Raw genomic sequence first — 21,387 nt, 5'->3', positions numbered from 1 at the left:
TTCAAGCAGTAGTCAACTGACATCCAACCCCAGACTGAAATCCAGGTACAAGTCTACCTGTAGGCTGGTATAACTAGACTAGGCCTGTGAGTATGAAGGTCGTCTTCAGCTACCTCAGAAATTTATTACATGTATCAGTAGGTGAGAAAAACCTATGCATTTTAATACCTCTAGAATGAGAAATTTTATGCACGTCATGGCACTGTCTCAACCTTGCAGGCTTTACAACCCAGTTCATCTTACTTCTATGCTGGTAGTGATACCCAGTCAGCAGTATATTAAGTTGATTCAATAAACTTAAACTTCAGGTAAGCCACAACTGGATAGATGACACTCTCGCTTTTGGGGGCTTTGAAAAACAGAAGAACAGTGTTTCCCAAGGGTTTTGATCTTTAACTAAAGTAAATGCTAGGTTGTGCTTTCGGTCCAAGAAACTTGACCACAACCTCTGTGAAATGCCAGAGTACATCACTTTTCTCCATGCAGCAGGATTTATTAGGCTAATTAGGCTAGATAGCTATTTAAATAGCTGAGTATCTTCAAATGTGCACTTACCTTAATGTAGTTAGTAATTAAGACAAATCTTCATTTCTGAACTTCTTACTGGACATGCTGGGTGTTTAAAAAAAATGCATTGAATCATAATGCAACATATTAATGTGAAAATAGATAAGAAGATAAAACTGGTGGGAAGGGGACTCATAGCCCAAAACTAGATGTAAAAACTGACATCTAAACTAACAAATGTGCATCAAACTTTAACACAGCTGACAATATGCCACTAAACTTCAGTCACGCTATTGTTTCCTTTGCATTTTGAAGTAGTATATGGTGCTTGTAAGCACAAGCCAAGTTTTTATTAGTGAATTCTTTAGAAAATTCAAGCAGAGCAAGATGACAGAGCACCTATTAGGTGTAATTGTTGCTTGCTGGAAAGCAGCGTGACTAATGTTTGCAGGTTTTTTACTGCTATCTCCCACCCATTTGTCAGCAAGGAAAATTATAGGGCGCTTGAAATTCAGAAGTCAGCTCTGTGTTTCAGATCCCACAATCCTGCTGCTGTGTGGCGGCCAGCCTGGCGGGCACGCTGGAGGAAGAGGTGTTATCCCTGTCACTTGTTTTGTCACCGATGACATGGATGCATTAAAGTGCTACAGGCATTCCGAAATACTTAGATTTCAGTGCATCTTCCTTTCTACTTCTTTTTACTTTAATTAAACTCCTGGATGCCAGCACATATACCACAGACAGACGCTTGTGAGCGAGACAGAGACAAAATGAGAAACACCAAAAATGCTTCAGAATAAAAACTTTTTGAAAAAAAAATTTGAAGAAACTATTTACCCCTTTTTGAAAAAAAAATCCTTTGTGGAGATCGGTCCTTGGTGGAGTGACAGCAGCACGGTACGGAATCCATAAACATGGAGATGAGAAAGACTTACCTGTTTTAGTAGCAGACTTTAAACTGATTATGGAAATTATATCAATGTGCTTTTCTCTATAATTTTATAAGCACTTAGGGAAATCTGTGAAGATTTTCTAGACCATGAGAATCCAAAAGAGGCAAAACCAGTAAAAATGCGGGGCACACAGCAGTCCAGTATCCAACACACATTAAGGGTAATCTTACCAAAACTTCTTATTACAAACATGTTGTCATTTTGATTAGAATAATTATGAAATGCTGATATAATTGGTTATTGATCAAAAAAATTGTTTAAATACCTACCTTGTTCCAGTAACTAAAGGAGCTAAACAAGTTGATGTATATGCTCACCTAAACTTTGTCAAATTTCAGACATCCCCTATAAAATCAAAAGCTATGTGTAAGTGCTGTACACAGATTTAGTTACATTGTTTTGGCTTTTTACTCTTAGCTGCCTTCCAGAGTGATGCTCTGGAACATTACTCAGGTCTCAAAATGGAAATACAATTTTCAGGACTGTTATTTAATCTCTTTATAGTTTCAACAGTTTGCTTCCCATGTGCTTACTTCCTTGGTTTGGCATCTGTTCAGTTCCTAATTCAAGCATGGAAATAAATGTGCCAAGAGTAAATTGAAAACATTTGATAACACTTAGACATCTTTATGCTGGTTTTTGTCTGCAAATTAGCTAAATGTAATTTTTGCTGCTATTCATTTTTTGTCTTACTATTCATTAAAAATAAATTTATTCACTTTTGGAAATGGAGGTGAAAACTAGCCTTATGTGCACAGAATGTGCTTACAAAGGTAGTTTCACCATGTAAAAGTGTGATTTATTTTAGAAAAGCCTCATTTTCCATAGTCAGCGTTTTCAGAACAACCAGTGGCATATCCAAATTCTTCTGTAATTACCACTCAAACAATTGAACTAAATGAGACAGTTGGGACTAACTTGGTTCGTAACCGGGAGCTGCTGACAGTGTGACAAGCCTTGCTGCAGGGAGGGGAAGAATTTCCACCCTGCCTTGTCCTTCGCAAGTGTCCCCACACCTAAGCAACGTGAATGTGCAGCCCAGCATCTTCAATTAAACAGGTGACAAAGCAAGGTTTATGATGATCTTAAAGGTCCCTTCCAACCTCAACAATTCTATGATTCAATTCTATAAAAAGCTTTTTTTTTTTTTTCCCACAGAAGCAGCTGATGTCTCTTTTCTGATCGCTGCGGGGTCAGTGGATTAGACATTTGGAAGAGGGGCAGAGCAGACAGTGAGTGACAGTAATGTTTTTTATTACACCGTTCATCTGCCAACATGCTGTAGAATCCATAAAAACCACAAAAATGAGCTTAGACTTCAGAGAGGACCTACAATACTTGTTTCTTCTTTAATGTCTTTTTTTCAAATAGCTACATCTTGCTGTTTTCACAGCTCTTCAATCTTTTTTCTCTTGGTTGTGTTTAACATGAAATGCCTTAGCTCCTATATTTCTTTTTTTAAGTGTAATAACAATCACAGCAATGGAGCAAACTTGGAAAGTATCGACATACACAATTTCAAATGATATCTTCTTGCAGTTGAAAAGATAATTTGCTTTGCTGTTGTCTTCATAGCATCCAAAAAAATAGACTATTTGAAAAGTCCTTAGGATTTTTCAATACAAAAGGGAACACAGCACAGGAAAGACATGGACCTGTTGGAGCAGGTCCAGAGAGGGACACAAAAGTAATCAGAGGGCTGGAGTACCTCTCCTGTGAGGACAGGCTGAGAGAGCTGGGATTTTTCAGCCTGGAGAAGAGAAGGCTCAGAGGGATTTTATCTATGTGTGTAAATACCTGCAGGGAATGTGCAAAGAGGACAGAGCCAGGCTCTTCCCAATGGTGCCCAGTGACAGGACCAGAGGCGATGGGCACAAACTGAAGCACAGGATGTACCCTCTGAACATCACAGAATCATAGAATCATACACTTTCTTATTGTGAGGGTGACTGACCAGCGGCACAGCTTGCCCAGAGAGGTTGTGGAGTCCCCACGCTTGGAGATACTCAAAAACCATCTGGACGTGGGCCTGGGCGACTCAGTCTAGGTGGCCCTGCTTGAGCAGAGGGGTTGAACAAGGCAGCCTCCAGAGGTCCCTTCCCAGCTATTCTGTGATTCTGTGACATATACATAGGTAGAGCTTGTTGGGCAAAAGGGTAATAATCTCTCTGAAAGATGAGAAGTACAGCAATTTGAATTTTTCCAAAATGCATTGTCCATTCTGAGGAAGTATTTGGAAAATAATTCACGTCAAATTCAAAATGAGAACCTTTGCAGCAGCTGAGGTCACAGGGTTACACACAACGTCAAGCATTTTCATGCACAGGGTCGTGAACAGAGAGCTAAAAGTGGATCCAACTGCTGTCAGGTTATAAACAATTCCCAACAAATCTGTTTAAATGACAGCGTGATCAAGGCAAACTGCAGCTTCATCTTATTTGGCCTCTGATGGTGTCAAGTAAAAGCAAATGACATCTGAAAGGCTTTATCATGAAGCTTGGGAAGATCTTTTCATTTCACATGGTCAGTATACCCCAAGGAGAATAAAGCACAATCCAGCAGCTGTCAGCAAGTGAAAGGAGACTGAAGTGTCATAGTAAAGATGTTTAGACCATAAGAAACTTTGTCTTGTTGAGTTACAAAGATTTTACAGAGAAACCCAGAATTCTGGCATAAATATGCCATCTTTATCACCCAAATCCAGAACTTTGTGGGGAGAAGGTCTTGCTGTTGGCTTCCGCTCACTCGTAAAATCTTTGAACTCTTTTCTAGGGCTGAATTGAAACCATCAGGCTTTCCCAGTTCAGTATGTTAATGCTTTGTCTCGGGCTTTTGCTGCTGTTGCTCTTCTTGAGAAAAGAGCTACAGGCAGTTTTATCTAAATAAATCAAGGCACTTTCTCTTTTTTTTTTTTACATTCCAACTGTTGTGATAATTTTTTCCCATATGCAGAAGCACTACCCAGTATATCCAGCACCAGATGTGTGCTAAAATATGCCAATAGACATCTTGAATATTTTGTCTAATCGAGACTGTAGCACACACTTGCTCATGTATATCTTTGAAAGTGACAAAAGGGTGTTATATAGTCTAAAATCATAAAAATCCACTTGCAATATCAAATCCGTACAGTGATTTCTGGACATCCCTGAGCTGAATGCGAGAAAATCCATTGCTCTCCACTGCAGATTTTAGAAAAGTTAAAGTCACTTGAACAAAGTACTGTTTCAGGGGATGACAACCGGTGATTAATTTTCAGGTTATGTGGACAACTCAGAGTGAACCAGCTGAACAGACAGGAGAGGACAGCTGCTGTCGAGGACAGGTAGCACCAAGGGACACAGTGGCAATATGGCAAGTTTCACAATTGTAATCTGAAGGCCACAGAGCGAGCGACCGGAGTACAAATATCCTGAGAGATCTGTCTTTGTCCAAGCTAAATCCCAGATTCTTTTCACCCGTGCAGTCCAGGGGAAGAATCCCTTGGTAAGTATTGGTAACCCCTAGTACGTGATGGGAACAAGAAAAGCTAAAAGTCTAGTGGAAGTACTGTCAAAGTCCCCTCTAAATACAGGTTGAGAAGAAAATTGGCAGCTATCAACACTGTTGAGGGAATATTTTGAGCTGCGCATAATGTTTGTTGGAAGACCAAATAAGAGAGTTTCAAATCTGTTGGATCAGAACGAATAAAACCCATTGATGTTAAGAGCAAGGACAAAGAAACTAGAGGCAAACCCACTGTCCTGTCTGCTAGTGCTGGGACGTGGTATCCGTGCTCAGGTAGGTATGCAACTCCTACGAGCCCAGCATTTCCCTCACTTCTCAGTTTCAGAGAGCCTCTAACCTTCTTCCCCCATCCCCAGCATGATCACAAATGCAGTAGCAGCCCAAGCTGGACCCAGGGAAGATGTTGATTTGGAGCTAGATGTTCTCCAGCTCAGAAGATTCCTCCAGGGTTGGAGTGCCTTGAGGGTATTTTCCCCTAGAGAAAAGACAGTAACTACTCACATGAGAATTTTGCCTAAACAGGCATCACAACCAAAACTCTGCTTTTTAACATCCTTTCAGGAAGAAAAATGAAAGAAAAAAAAAAAGGAGCATTTTAGTTGCAGATTTGCTGCTGTTAATAAAGTTTTAGAACAGCCTACACTTCCAAAGCGACAATTGACACCAGGGAATGCTGCTTTGCAAAAGGAAAAACTTAAAAGTAACTGTTTCAAATTAGTCAACTCTTAATGGCAATACAAAGGAAAAGCCCATTATGGAAAGAAAAACTATAGACTTTCCCAAGCTAAACTTTAAAAGAATACTTATTCCTTAACAAACAATACCCCTTTTGTTGCCAGGGTTCACATCGATGGCCAAAGAGGATGGAATCACAGACCTGGAGCTCCGTCTCAACGGCAGGGACGCAGAGGACCCACACTGGGAGTTGTTCTGCCTCTACAAGGGGCTGCAGGTAAGGAATGAGAAGACAAATTCAGGCAAATTCACATGCATCAAGAAGGGAATAAAGGCAACCTGCTTTCTTCCCTCTATTTCTAGCCCTTTTTGCAATGGAAGCAGTGAGGTATTTCTCATTAGTTTCTTTCAAAAACTGAAATCAGATGGATTTCTTGGTGGTTTTTGTCCCCCTGTCCCTAGACAATTAAAACCTATGCTGTTTCAGAGACAGTTCTTAGGAGCACATTTACTTCTAGGAAACTCAGATCTTGTGTCTTAAAGACTGGCACTTATTTGTAGAATAGCAGATTATATATATGTGTGTGTGTGTGTGTATAAATAAATGGCTACTTATAAGTAGCAGATAATCTGTCACTCCTCACCTCAGCTTCTCACTCATACAAACAAAAAAACATCTACATGGAAAAATCCACAATAAACAGCTTTCTGTCTATTCACAAATTTTATTCTACATTAGAGGCAGCAGCTCTACAGAGCAGTGGCATCGATGATCCTGGGAAACAATTAATTCAAGGCAAACTGCTGCATGTAAAAACACATTTGCCATAATGTGCTTGGATTTTATCAGATGTATCAACATAACTAGAAGATAATTGTACCTGAAGTTTCTAGACCATGGCATTAGGAAAGCTCACAGAGACTGCAGGCTGGGTTTAAGCAGAAGACACTGTACGTACTTCTTATTAGAACATATTTACATTAAATAAGGTCACCCAAAAATGTTTAAATATACGTACTGGATGGCAGTTAAGGGCTTTGGGATCCATTGTGATGGAATGAATAACATGAGAGCAAATCTAACGCATCACTATCAGCCTTGGATCACTGTCTTGAACGCGGGAGATAACCTGTCTCCTACCAGCCCGTTTACATAAAATCGCAGTTGTACCGTATGTTGTTACTTGCGCAGTCTTGCCCTGGCTTGGAGGCAGGAATGCTGCGTGTACGTGATGGGTAGCCCTGAATTGCAGTAAATGTGTAGAAAGGATTTGTCATCTCACCACCGCAGACTCTGGCCCAGAGGCTGCTCTGAGTGAGTTCCCTCGTGCTGGTCGCTTCCGACGCTCAGAGGAGGAGAAACAGATGGAAAAATCCTTCACACAAACTGGATCTTAATCGCTGAAAGAAGAGACATTGAAAAATGCTGGCTTGATACATCCACATAAATACCATTGAGATAAAGATTGATTCCAGTCAGCCTTCTGAATCGTGTCACTGAAGTGTGCAGCAAGTTTGCAAGAAGTTCCATACCATGGTGTTCTCTCCAGCATCACTAAACTTGTGTTCATTTGCTGTCTGAGGACACAGAAGGGGAAGGAGCTGCTCAGCAACACTTTTCGGAACTGTTAGTTGTCCCACTAGTCATAAAGTATACTAAAGGTTGATTTACATTAACAAAATAATTACTTGTATTGCTTCCTCCTTATCAGTGGATTACATCTCAGCAGACGTTTAGATAAATATGTATTCACTAAATGGCAACGGTATCATAAAGTGCCACTGTTCAGGTGTCACTTTGAGGTCTCAAAATCTACATGTGACAACAGATTGCTTTATAAACTCGTCATTTTTAATTTCTCCACCTTTCCCACCTACCCCAGGACATTTCAGGGATCAGTTTATCCTTATTAGGTCCCACCACCAATTTTTCTTTCACCCTGGGGAGTAGTCTTTCCCGGGGCCTGGCCAGGCTGGTACACAATTGCACGTTTTGGAGAAACTCAAACCCCACCAATTTGTTTAATAGAAACGTCTTCCTTGTGCTGCATTCCTGTTACCCAGCCACACCTCTTCTGCCCTTCTGAGGATCTTACAAAACTGGGAACCTGCTTAACAAGTTCACTTCTTATTACCCACAGGCAAAGACAGTTTCCTCCTTGTACTCGCTGCAGTTCAGCTCTTCCCACCTCTCTCCTCCTGAGCTACGTCCTCATTCCTCCCGACTCCACCACACTCGTTTCTTACCACACACCAAGCGGAGACCATGGTATTTTATGAACATGTTTTGGATCAGGTTGTCTATCCAGGCAATTTGCTTCACCTTTGAAGTGCTCACAAATTACTCCCCACAGATCTCGTGACCTGAGTTGTGAGTCATTTTTTTAATTGACTTTTATAAAAACCGACGTACAAGTGCTTTTTCAAAAAAGCCTGATGGTACGGACTGTTCCCATCAGTGGGAAATGTAACCCTAGATTCCTTCCTGGAGTTCACGGTGATAGCTGTTTTAGTTTTTAATTGTGTCTAATGAAATACATATCAGAAGCTACATTACAACTTTTTAACAAAATTGCCAGCCTTTCACTGGTGCTTTCAGCTGTGTTGAGATATGAGTAGCGTGTGGGATTAGACTGTACCAGACCCAACCTTCTTGCACTGGCAGCAAGGCAATTGTGTTCAGTGCATGCCAGAGTGAAATCCTAAAGACACACATGTACTGGGCAGCGCTGATAAAATGTCTAAGTGATATTACAGCTTATGCAGTGAATGGTGAAACTATTTTGGAGATGCCACGAGTAAAAGGAGAGCGGCTACAGCCAATGGACGACAGAGAGCTTGCGTGTTTCAAGGTAAGATTTGTGTCTGCTTCCTGACAACTTCTCCAGGCTTACCTGAGCAACGAATACACCACTTCAAAAAAAGTGAAAACAGCAAGGGAGCTAATAAAAATTTAAACAAATGTAGCAAAAGATTTAAAAATACTAAGATTCATGAACCTGACTTATTTTTGTCCTTTTGACATTAGGCCAGAATGCAGCAGGTGGAGTTTATACTGGGGTGGAACCACACACCAGACATCTTCTGGTGAAGGGTGAGCAGAGTTGGTAAGCAGAAAAGCTCAGCATGTTCTTTGATATTCCATGTTTTAACAATGGGATCCTCTTTGAACCAAGTTCAGCTCTCCGTTTGACTTGACAGCCAAGCTCTCCATGGGATTTTGGCCCTGTCTACCCAAAAGATCAATTTTCTTACGTGCCTGTGATCTTTTCCACTAAGGACTGCAACTCTGTGCACCAACGTGGGAACTGTAGATGGGGGAGACAACTTCCACTTCACTAGCTGAGATCGGTGGAGCTCAGCCGCGCTGCCAAAGACAGAGCTAACCACCCTCCTTACGAGCGCCCCAGAACTGCAAACATTTACCCGCATGCTTAACTCAGCGGATGAATGGCCTCATTGAGCTTGCTATGGCTGTTTACGTGCAGAAGTTACTCACGTAACTGTTTGCAGGACGTAAGCCAAAATGCAAAACTTAGTTTCTTGCCTTGGCTTCACCACAGTAAGCTCTTCATACGGACACGCTGTATTTTCAGAGGCCAGAGCCAAGTGGTTAAAGAAATCAACTGTTGCAGCAACAACGACTTAGATCAAAACAGAAGCTGTTTTCAGGTAAGTCTCTTCAAGGAAAGACCATTTACCTCAGAAGTTCAGTCTGAGATTTGAGCACAAACAAGGTTTTATTTACTCACTGTTTTAAAACTGTGAATACTAAGCTTTTGCCACGTACAGCCTTAGAGGTGATGAAGTTCAGCATTTGGGACAGATCTTGAAGGTGATGGGGGATACCACGGTATGGCAGCAGAGAAAATGGTATTTTCTAGCTCTAGTTGGTGGCCCAGCACTCAACAAACCCGTGTTTTGATTAAGTACGTGCACTGAAATGGTCGGGAAAAGTCATGTCAGAGAGAGCCTGGCTATTACTGGATGTTACCAAGACTGTCACTAACCACTTTGCAGACTTTCTAGCTATCTTAACAGGCTTGAAATATGCTGAGGGTTCCAGGAGGCCAGTCGGCACATTGCAGTGGCTTGCCCCAGCCACACTGTGTCCTAATTTAACCTATTCTTTGCATTTAGCCCTGCTTTTTAGTCCACGCAGCATAACCTCCCATGGAAGCTGCTTCAACTCCTCAGGTAACATTTGAAGAGCATTTTGAGATTGCATGAAATGCCCTTCTTTGGTGAAGGTCTGCGGTAAATGCAACTTGTTTATACTGCTGAGATGTTACTACTCCCTCAAGCATTGAGAAAATGCAGCAGTAGCTGCATGCAATTGTATACGCTTCCGTATTTGCTCAGTTACATGAAGCCTGTGTTGTCCAGAGTCCATAATTCCTTGTTCCTCCTCAAACACCCCTTTTCAAGGTGATTTTCATTTCTGTTTTTTTCTCTATCCAACCATCTCTTGCTTGGTTTTCTCTCTGGTTGCAGCATGCCAGGGTTATGCCGCAGGCAAGAACTTTACAGTGAGGAGCTGCCAGTGCTGCAGGCAAATCCCAGTTGAGTCGGAAGGCGGCAGCTGGGACTGGCCATTGCCCAAAGCTGTGCTGACCTGGCTGGCTACCAGGGCTCCGCCTGCGCCCGGCGCACGCTCACGGACGTTCATGTCACCCAGCTGTATTGGAGCATTCACTACCAAGTCACACCTATGGCAGCAGCGGCAACAGTAAATGCCCAAGTAACAGAGTTCAAGCATGGCCTCTTTGGCACCGCTTTTTGTGCTTGGAGGTAAAAAGATGCTCAGAAAGCAAGAAAAGGCTCGGAATCAAAAGAAGCAGCATTCCCTGGAACCTGCAGCTGGGCGAGGCTACTTCTGCAGTCTGGCACAAGGGACACGGCAGAGCAGTCTATTAAAATGCAGCTGCAGTTGCATCGGGCGCACTAGTGATTTCACGGTACGTACAGACACGTACTGATCTCACATTCAATGTCAAGCACAGCTTTTAAGGCCTTCAGACTGAATTACAGCTCTGGAACCCTGACAGTGCTCACCACCTGACTTTGAGAACAGCCATGCTCTTGTTTCCAGCCTGTACCTGCTGAGAACCCTATAATGAAGGGAATTTACTTCTATACAGCTTATTAGAAAGTTTCAGCTTATGCCATCAGCCCTCAGACAGTAAATCTCGTCTTTAAGCCTGTATACAATCAATGTCGTGTCATGTTTATCCACTCCGATTCACATTAGCCTTCATTTCAGTCCGAGCCAACTTGGCTAATGCTGCTCCCCAGCTGTGTATGCATCAAGATAACAGCTGCAATGAATATGTGTACAAAATTGCACATTGTTTGCATGTTTTTGACAGCAAAGATTATGATAAACCTTTGAGAAAGAGTGAGCCGAAGCTTCCATAGACGTATCTTAACGGTGACATCGCAGACGAGGCTCAGAGGTGTTTTGTTGTTCAGCCGAGAGTGGGGGTGCAGCGGCTTTGAGTGAGAGGATTTTTCTTTATCGAGGTTTGGGAGACTTTCGCTGCAGGACTGTACAGGTGCCGCACAGTTCATCCTTAAAGAAAGGGTAGTAAACTGTCTTAACCCTTCACACGCACAGCTTGAAGGGATAACAAAGAAAATGAGCTTTGCACAGAAACAAGGACAGGTGAGGGGTCCTCCTGGAGAAGCTGAAATGCCTCTGATTCAGCACCGCAAATTCTCCTCTACTGCCCTCCCGTAACTAAAGGGAATCTGTAAGTGCACTGTTTTCTCCCACTGATTTACCTCTTTCACATCTCACCTTTCTGCCATCAAATCCATGCATTTTTTGGTCTTTTCTCCTCGGGTTGTTCTGCTTGCCCTCAATTCCATCCTAACCTTAATCTCCATCTTGCTGTTGTCTTTTGCTCTTGCCCTTAAAGCTCTTCTTTTCCCTCCCAGGGCACTCTCTGGTGTCTGTGTGGAAGCGTGTGTGGGGCTGAATGTGGTGCTTGAGCTTTTTGCCTCCCAAAACATTTAGCATTTGTTTTAATTTTCACCTCCATGCTCACTTCTTGTGTTCATCTCCTGAAATTTCTTTCTGGGCTATGTCCAATCTGGCTTCTCTCTCAAACCATTTTCCAAAGGCTTTTTGATTTCAGACACATCAAATGCAGGATCCTTTTCCTCCTCACACTGTCCTGAAAACTCTTCTTCCTGTGGCTCATGCTTTTCCTGACTTCTTCCCCATCTTTTTAACCCTTTCAGTGTCCTCCAGGAGGCTCCTCCCCCAAGTCTTTTAGCAGCGTGGGCACTCTGAGTAGCCCCCAACAAACCCTAATATCACATAGGTGTGCTCTTATAATCCAGATTTGCCTCCTGCACAAAAAAAGCTGTTACACAATTTCTTCTCTCGTTTTGTAGACACCTAGCCATCAGCTGAAGCTCCTTTTGGCTTAATCAGACCTTTGCTCCTCTGTTTTCCTTCTTCTACCCACTTTTCTCATCATTGTGCCTGCTGCCACCATCCCAACTGTCACTGATGCCTATTCCCTTCCACCTGGACTTCTCTCCAGGTGCTCTCATTTAGGCTCATCCGAACATGTAAGAACTTATCTTCCCTGAGTTCTTGTCCATCTCACATCTCCTTTCACCTTCACAAATAAAATGTCTTGCTTATACCCGTGAGAGAACAGCTGCCCTCCAGACTTTTGCTAAGTGCATCATTTATACTCCTGTTACCTCTCGCTCTGCTGTTTTCTGTCACACTTAACACAACTACTTGTTTTCAGCTTTGGTGTCCTCCACACCCTTACTTTTGCCTTTGTGCAGTCCCAAGAGATCAGCTTTTGCTTCACTGACCCATCACGCCAGCCTTCACGGTCCTCTCTGAGTTTTAAGGCCAACTTTATTATTTCTTCCATGTTGTCCCTCAAGTCTGCAAGTTTCCTTCAAACCTTCCAAAGCGACTTCACTCGTAAGAATTATCCTCGACTGAGATAATAACACAATCTTGTTTAGATTGCATGTGTCATTTTTGTTTCCTATGACAGAGTGCAATTGCAGGTTCCTTGCACTGTCCGTGACTCGGGGGGGGGACCCACAGCCTTTTTGCTGTGTGCAGCCTCTGGGACAACGGCTCCTGCTCAGAAACCCGACAGAGGCTTCAGTGCGGTCCCATAACCCAGGGTGTAACCACCACCACCTGCAAGCACCCCGCACACTTTCTAGGCCCTACATGAAGAGGGCAAGCATAAAGAACAGGAACACAACTGAGGGACAAGTATGTTTAGAGAGAAGATATGCCGAGGAGTGATTAGCACAAAAGCAACCTCAGCCTGAGGAAATTAATAACTGACTTATGCAGGGGTTAGGGACAGTTGAAGCAAGCCCGGCCACCAACACAGAGGTCAAAAACCTGTTTTCCTTGAAGCAATGGGCTCCGAAGCCCTTTGCTGGCCAAGGCAAGGTGCGTTACCCAGGAGGAAGAGTCACGCTCTCAGTTCAGAAGTGCCAAGTTTGGACTGAAGGTGTATTCCTCACCCATATGCCAAACAATTATCTTGACATTGCTAAAGTAAATTTAAATACAGTCCTGTCCCCTAGTGCAGGTCTGCTGGTTTCTAAACACCCAGCCCTCCTCCGGCGTACTGCCCTGCTCGCGCTTGACCTTCCTGCCCAGCGCTGCATTACTGATTTACTAGTAAGGGCAGAGAAACTGCTCTTTAGTGCAGCTAAATAAGAAAAACTGTTTTTCCAGACATACTTGATGTCGTATGAGAGATGAGAAACAGCAGGCCGTCACCTAACTTAAGTTAAATCAGCCACATTTGATGCCAGCCAAGAGAGACGCGTGTTCAAAACAAAAACAGTTGCTTTATGAAACCACGCATTGATCGGCTGCCTTCCTGTCTAGGATTCATAGGCAACTTCTTGGCCTACAAGCACCTGCAAGGCTGAAGAAATTAACTTTTAGGTAACCTGATGCCCTGGAAAAACATGAAGATAAGAAAAAAAAAAAAGTCACTTGACAGTCATTTTAGGTATTTACACTTTGAACTTAAACTTTGTTTAGAAGTAGGCGCTCTGCTGTCTCCAGTTTAGAGCTGCATAGGTGAGAAATAACGGCTGGGGGGGAAATTAATAAAATAAATGCTGTTAGGATACAGAGTTTCAATCTTCTATTTAGCTTGTTTCAGAGTATTTCTCCATTGACTTGGTGTTCTATTATGCACAAAATATGCTATATTCTCACCACAACCTAAACGTCAAACCCGCAAAAGTCCGAGTCGTGCTCCCCTACCAATTACAGCCTGGTGAGCAGCCTGTGAGGGCAGCGGAAGGATCCCACGGGGGGCTGTTTGCTTTGGGAAAAGTCTGCAAAGTAAGATTTGAGCAGAGGAAAGCACTTGCACTTTTGAATTTGCTCTGTTCGTACCCATCGTATCAGGTATTACATTTGCCTAAACAAGAGTTACTAACCTGGCCAGCAGGACACGGTACCAAGAAGGTTTAGTCATAAGCAACCAGGTGGCTAAAAGGAAGGGAACATGCAAATGGAGATGCAAGATTTAGTCAAAATAAGACTTGAGACAGCAAAACACCAAACAGCTAACATCAATGCAACTACTAGAAGAGAGGTACCATTCTCATGGTAGTTGCAGAAAACAAGTGAATCAGAAGAAAATGCTGAGTCAGGAGAGAAGGAGGAGGAACAGAGCTGGGAGCGCCCATGGAAGCAGCAGCAGCACCGAGGCAGGGGCAGCTGCTGGCAGAATCGCATCCACAGCGGCACAAACTGAATCTCTGCCCGTGTTACCAGCCTCTGGGACAAGGTGACAGGGCTGCTTTGCTTCACAAGCTCCTCTTAACCGGGTAAATCAGGTCAGTATTCAGTCAGACACTGCATACTTAAAACTTGCGATTGTTACCAATTCAGTCTATTGACCTGCAAATATTCCTATTACGGGAAAGGATGAAGAAAACGCTTTCTGTTAACTATATCAAGCTAAATATATAGTTACTCAGCCAGTCAAACAGATTCAGTCTGACTGCAACAAAATCCAGTTATGGCTGTGCATTTATTATTGCCCAAAAGACACTGGTTTGCCTCTGGTTAATATTCACCATGGAAATACTCTGTGTTAAAACTTGACTTCAATAAGTAATTTTCTGTATTATAAAGCCAATTTGTATTCATAACTACTTACTGTGACTTATTCAGACTTTTTTTTGTTTTGTTTAATGTTTTTTAAGGTTAAAACTGATCTTTAGCACCCCTTGTGTTCCCTCCTGAGCACAGCTCCTGGGCAGCGGTCCTGGCTTTCTGTCCTTCCCACTCAGAAGCGTCATCCAGCTGCTCGGAGCAGATCTCAGAGATACTCTTCTTCCTTTTCCACCCCGACCACTGCTCCCGCTGCCTTTGCGACACGTAAGCCCTCTCACTCCAGTGCTCTGAAGGCCAGGAAGTCAGTTACTAAACTCAAATTACCTTTTCAAAGTTCTTTATTCTTTTATTCCCCCGCTGTAAGTACAAATCAGCACAGACAAAAATAACAAAAAAGCCTCTATGCCTGGGTCATTATACCTTCGGATATTCTTGCCAGTGTTTGCAGGCTTTTCTTCGCCCAGCTGAGCTGCCAAATCAGACGGGGAGAAACACGCTCTTGTTTGCAGCACGCTCGGTGCGGTCCAAGGCTTATCACCTGCTTAACGCTGACAATCCATTCCCTCCTTCCAGCCAGGAAGGCTGAGGCTTTGCTCTCATTTCTTCCGTGATCGAGCAGTGAAAAGAATAATTTTCAGACTGCGAATAATAATAATAAAGAAAAAGCAACTTTTATATTATTTTTTCCCCTGGATGCCATTCATGATCTTCACCTTTTACCCTTGCTTCAACAATCACACTTGTTCTGACCGATTGTCATCGGAACATCTTAACTGTCTTACATTAAGCAGATACATTAATCAGGAGCTGATTTAATTATGAATGGCTACAGGTGGATTGTGGGTGGTCTGCCTCACACCCGGCCAAGGAGCTCCAGTGGCGTCCAGGCTACACGGAGCTTCCCTGTTCTCAACTCTGCCTTACAACCACTCTCCTTTACCCGTCCCCCCCCGCCTTAAAAGCAGCTTCTCAATCCTCAGGTCCACTGAAGAGCAGATGCTCCAAGACAGACAGTCATTGCCCAGCTCTTCCTTCGCAACCCAAAGCTTCTGCGCGACTTTGATGAAAGTGTCTTTAATTGCTGTACAACTCTCCTGCCACATCCACCAGGTAACACAGGAGGAGCCGCTTGTCACCCACAGTACAGCATTATCAAGTATGTGAAAAGCACAATGAAGTAGATGAGATACATTATTGTGTTAGTGACCTTGGAATAAACCAGCAGCGGTAACATTACTCCATCAGAAACATGGAATTTGTACTTACTATTTATTAAAGCATAAGTCTCCACACCAAGTGCTATGTGTGGCATGGGGGGAATTACAACCTGAAACACGCAGTTTAATCCTCAAATGCAAATATTAAAGTGTTCAATTGTCAGAAGACTCTGAAGACAGTATGATAGAATCACAGAAGTGCCTAGGTTGGAAGGGACCTTTCAGATCATCGAGTCCAACCATCAGCCTAACTCTGACAAAGCCATCACTAAACCACATCTCTAAGCACTATGTCTACCTGTCTTTTAAACACCTCCAGGGATGGTGCCTCAACCACTTCCCTGGGCAGCCTGTTCCCATGCTTAATAACCCTTTCAGTGTAAACATTTTTCCTAATATCCAATCTCAATCTCCCCTGGCGCAACTTGAGGCCATTTCCTCTTGTCCTACTGCCTGTTACTTGGGAGAAGAGACCAACCCCCACCTCTAAGATGATCTACAGCTAAAAGCAACGACTCCAGCAGCGTGGGGTTACCATGCTGCCCACTCACTGTGTCGCACCCGATCCGCGCTCATTCTTTTAGAAAGTTGTCTCCAAAGAAACACAATCCAAGATTTCAATATACAAAACCCCAAAGGTAATTCTTTGGGATTTTCCATTGTTCTGCACAGTCCCCAAGATAGAAACTTCTTTAAGAAAAATTTTATGTACATGCAGCAGGCTTTCCTAACAGATAAATAAGAAATAAAAATGCTAAAGTAATGCTCTGATCACTAAAAAGTAGAAAGCTACCTTCCAAGTCAATACAAAACCTAAAATATGCTGCATAATAGAGACGAGCCGTGATATTAATAGAGGGCAGCTTTCTTCTGAGACTCGAGTATTTACATTTCTAAAACATGGAGAACTCATTCTTGTGATAATTTACTGCATGATTTGTTCAATATTAATACATTTAGACAATTTAATAAATGGCATTTTAGAAAAATACTGAAGGAACGTGGAAAGACTGGACCTAAACAAAAGGGAAAAACCTATTCCATGATTGATTTCAAAATATATATAAAACAACTTGGTCTATTCAGTATTCAGTGATAATTTGTAAACTAATGTAATATTGAAAATGAATGTAAAGGGGTTTACAAATAAACCACAGCAAAGAAAGGTCTTGTTCTTGGAAGAAGCTGTTGGACTGGATAACACTGGGACGTTATGACGTGAAACTACTCAGTGCACAGCGCCCAGCCCTGCGCTTATCTCCGTACCCCCCACCAGCATCGATACAGAAAGTAACGACATTGGGCAGGTTTTGCCTTGCACTTGAAACTCAGTTTACCTGAAATAAAATAGGTAAAAATATAGAGCTCGGATGAATGTAAGCAGGCAACAGCGAGTTGTAAAACAAGTCCGTGAAAGGATGCAGAAATCCATACAGGGCAACTCAGTTTCCTATTGCTAAAGCAAAGAAAGGCTGAGAACTTTGTGACAAACTCAGTCTGGAATACTATCCAAATCCATGCAAATCTAAGGGAAAAAAATATGAACCTGGATGTACTTTAATTAAACATTGCCAGATGGCCTGTATATAGTACACAGATTTTTGTCAGCCTTTGCTCTAGGTGAAATTCAAATGTGGGAAGTGGAGAATCTACAATCTGCACAGTTCTGTATTTTCTTGGTAGAGAAATATGGAAATGATCCTTCAGAAAGTACATCCAAAACACATTTGGCAATTTTCTTATTTAACAGTTGCTTCAAAAAGTTACACCGATTTGGACTGCCTGGTGGCAGTGACAGCCCACGCGCACGACAGCGCCGCAGGAGGTCTCTTAAAGTCTGAGCTGATCGTCTTCAATGCAGGGGAAGGGGAACAAAGTTCAGGCCAACTTTATGCACCCAACTGCAAGACATTCCAGCTGTCTGAACCGTTTACAAAGCAGGAATCCAGCTGATATAGGTTATCCCACATGGCATATATCATTGAATTATTTACTTTTAAATGAGTAATTGCAAAACTATACCTGTGGGAAGTTAAGATAAGTATTTATAGTGCATACAGTTCTTTGAAAGAGCTCCCCAGCTGGGCAGTCTGTCGTGTGTACCAAATGCACGGCGATTAATCCACAGTCAAAGACAGTAATTGCAAATAATGTACCTTTTGGAAGTTATAATAGGGCTGCTATCTGGGCATTAGCGCTCTCGTAGCGGAGAGGCCCTAAAGGTACAAGTAGTAAATTAAACATAACGTTTCCATGGCTGAAGTTCAGATTAACAGATAGTTCCAATACTTAAAATAAACGTTTTTCCTCTAAGCACTCTTCTTCACTCCCCTGGCATTATTGCTAGCCAGAACTTTTAAAGTCGTTGCTAAAAAGAAGGTCCTGAGGGTCGCTATTTTGTTCAAGTACGAGATGTATAAACTAAGCCAGACTGCCATCCTTCACGCTACTTTAGTGAAGGATGCTTCTGAAAACAGTTTTTTTTCCTAAGAGTAAAAACACCCATAGTGAGATTTTGACTTTCTTTAATTTAAAGATTGTATTACAGAAAAGTTTAAGTAAGGAATCCTTATAAGGATTAACTCTTGACATAATATATTGCCAAGATACAGTATAGCTGCAAGGGCTCTATGTGAACCTTCATATAAGTTGCTGTCTTACATACACAGTCGCCGAACAACAAAAATGGTATTTACCATTTGTAAGAGAAGACAGTGGTATTTAAACAGTCCTTTCACCAGTGTGTTCTGGTTTCCCCGAATTAGAAACATGCCATACTAAAACTGTAAAACCCTAATTATACCGAAAGTTGAGAGAGATGCATTTTCTAAAGATTGCAACTGATGAAACGTTAAAATGAAAACTAAGGAGTGTTGATTATGTAGAATGGTTTCTCTTTTACTGGCAGGTCAAATATACTAGAAACGTACAAATATTTTTGATAATCTAATTCCAGATGAACTCAAAACACTGAAGTAACATACACAGGCTAAGAGAATTCAATACTGTTCCAAGGCACTTACTGAATCTCCGTGACTAGATGAAAACCAGAACAAATTAGGTCTGACAATTAAACAGTATATAATATAAAAATAACCTTTTGCTTACAATTTACAAAATGTATTACAATCTTTATCTCTGCTAACCTGTAATTCTGGCTGTGTGTGTCCAGCAATTTTGTGTAAAAAACCCCAGAAACTATTTTCTAAAACTTCAGGGCAAATAATTTACAAATAAGGTACACAAAAATTTAGATCATGCAGAGATTTCTTACATCTTCTGTTAATATTTTATGATTGCAACTTTATCAAATTATATACTTACTTGCCCTGTACATATACAAAATAATGCATACATGGTAATCAAACGTTAGCAAAAAGTAGTCCATAGACACAATCTGTCGAAAGTATTACTATATTAACATATGTCTACAAGCAGCGTGTAACAGGGTTAAAAGACATTAAGGCAATAATACTTGAAGTTACAAAATAAATCATATGTAATACTTTCTCCTAAGTGTAATAAGGCAGGTAGATGGCCCCAGCAAAAAGTTAAGTTGTAATACTGGAATCCACTGTCGTGAACAATGTTTAAGGTTTTGCGTGGGATGTACTGCAAGAGTGTACCATTTGGTAGTTAGATCTACACTGCTCTGTGTTAGTCGCCCCCCAGAAAAGTGGAATACTATTTTTCTAGTTCTCAGTGGCACTTGAGTCTTCCAGTATAATTTATTGATAGTATGGTCCATTGGTTCTTGGATCATGTCCATTCCGAAGGTGGCTCTCTTGGTCCTCTGGGCTTTCCACAGCGGTTACCAAAACCTAAGGAAATAAATGTATTTATTACTCCTGTCTCCTCAGACAGTGCAGTCTCACAAACGTTGGCAGCAGTCAAGATCACTGTAAGAAATGCTCCGGCTCTCACGGAAGAGATTTATTCTCAGGGCTAGAAAATGACTTTGTAGTATTAGGAGTTCTAAAGGCACCATGGCCATAGGAAATACATACATGAAGAATTTGTATATAATTATAGTTCACTATTTAAACCTCACTTGGAAAGTACTTCTCAGTAAATACAGTATTACAGCCTTTGTTATTATTTATTGATTCCACACACACACACCCCCCTTCTCTGTGTACCAGAGCAGTTTTCTCAGGTATTATTTCTGAAAGTTTTCAGTGTTCTACCGAAATTATACTCCATTTGACTAATTCTGCATTTCATACACTCTGAAAAACAAAGCAAAGAATGACTGAATCGCTCGCTCTGGGGAGAACTTTCAGCAATGCTGAAGAGACAAGGCAGGGAGATAGCAGCAGAAGCCATCCAAGCTAGTAATGTTAAGGAATCTTGTGTTTAAATTATCTAGTGATTATGTTTTGAAAGAATTGCAGTTACCAAGATCTGTTACTTCTGCAGGATATTCTGAAATTTGACCTCTTGTATCGGTGAAACCAGAAAAAGAAATCTGAGATAAAACGTCAGTTGGTGTCTTGCTGCTCCTTTCAGGATGATCTGGAAAAGACAAACACCTCCCTCAGTCTAACACTCATTTACTCAGCACTGCGTGAACGCTATTTTCAAGCGCAGCTCAGTCCAAAACACAACTTGCATCAAATATTTTTTACAAAAATAAAGATTTAACAGCCAATTTCTCATTTCTTAAAAAGCATACTTCAAAATTGTTTAGGAACAGATGAGCTCGTTGCAAGAAAAGCATCACGGATAGAAAGTAGCTTTTGAAGCAATTGTATGTATACGGGCATTTCAAGGTTAGATCATGACATATTTGTGAATTGCAAGGAGAAAAATTTCTCCCTGGTAGTTTCTGATCTTCTAATAAAAGTATTCCCAAAACACTTTCTCAGTTCAAATGGTTAGGTTACTTAAACTTTCCACTCTTATGGGATTACTGAACAGATTAACAAGTGGAAATAACATTCCTTTTAATATAGAATAAATAAATAAAAATCTTTTCCATCACTTACCGGGTAGTACAGGTGAAGTTGTTTTCAAACCCTGTTAATGAGAAATATTTTAAATAATTCTGTAAAACGCTTCCAAAATACTAAGAGAACACCAGAAATTCAAGATGATGAAAACATCTTCAAAAACATATACATCATCTGTGGAAATATCTACTTGCTCCTACATTTCTGACTTGCTTTAACACTGAAAAAAACCAACCGCTACAGTAGTTAATAAAGAAGTTACTATCAGAACCTCACTTAATATTTAATAAAAAGTTAAAATTTTCATATTACAAATTATTTGCAAAATTAGGTAGTTTAGTTCCCATACTAAATTTACAGTCCCTGAAAAGTCATTTAACTTCTTTGTCAAATTTTTAAGTGGTGTGTAAAGGTGGCTGTGAAGTGTATTG

General features: G+C 41.5%; 1 protein-coding gene and 1 long non-coding RNA gene across 8 annotated transcripts in view; one reads left to right on the top strand and one right to left on the bottom strand.

Moving 5' to 3' along the window:
• The first annotated feature begins 1,042 nt into the window (after positions 1-1,042).
• On the top strand, positions 1,043-16,042 carry LOC134510339 (uncharacterized). 7 transcript variants are annotated; one of them, XR_010069564.1, is made up of 10 exons: positions 1,043-2,519; positions 2,619-2,692; positions 4,720-4,946; positions 5,035-5,240; positions 5,807-5,919; positions 6,382-8,494; positions 8,671-9,314; positions 10,137-14,504; positions 14,877-15,051; positions 15,768-16,042. It is a non-coding gene; the product is annotated as an uncharacterized LOC134510339 (long non-coding RNA). The 7 variants fall into 7 exon arrangements; XR_010069566.1 differs by lacking the exon at positions 15,768-16,042 and having other exon boundaries at positions 8,671-8,749; positions 8,922-9,314; positions 14,877-15,507; XR_010069563.1 differs by lacking the exon at positions 15,768-16,042 and having other exon boundaries at positions 7,784-8,494; positions 14,877-15,507.
• A 2,470-nt stretch (positions 16,043-18,512) lies between these two features.
• PTPN12 (protein tyrosine phosphatase non-receptor type 12) overlaps positions 18,513-21,387 on the bottom strand; it is a 76,793-nt gene continuing 73,918 nt past the window's right edge. Inside the window, exons 16-18 of the mRNA XM_063323515.1 lie at positions 20,993-21,023; positions 20,403-20,519; positions 18,513-19,825 (exon numbers count right to left, since the gene is read on the bottom strand). Of these exons, the coding sequence (XP_063179585.1) occupies positions 19,764-19,825; positions 20,403-20,519; positions 20,993-21,023 (210 nt within the window). The 3' untranslated portion in view covers positions 18,513-19,763. The remainder of the gene's footprint in view (positions 19,826-20,402; positions 20,520-20,992; positions 21,024-21,387) is intronic.

The sequence above is a fragment of the Chroicocephalus ridibundus genome, chromosome 1 (genome assembly GCF_963924245.1).
Source record: "Chroicocephalus ridibundus chromosome 1, bChrRid1.1, whole genome shotgun sequence".
In the NCBI taxonomy this organism is placed as follows: Eukaryota; Metazoa; Chordata; class Aves; order Charadriiformes; family Laridae; genus Chroicocephalus; species Chroicocephalus ridibundus.
The sequence above is the reverse complement of the archived record's forward strand: the minus strand, read 5'-3'. Positions and strand labels throughout refer to the sequence as shown.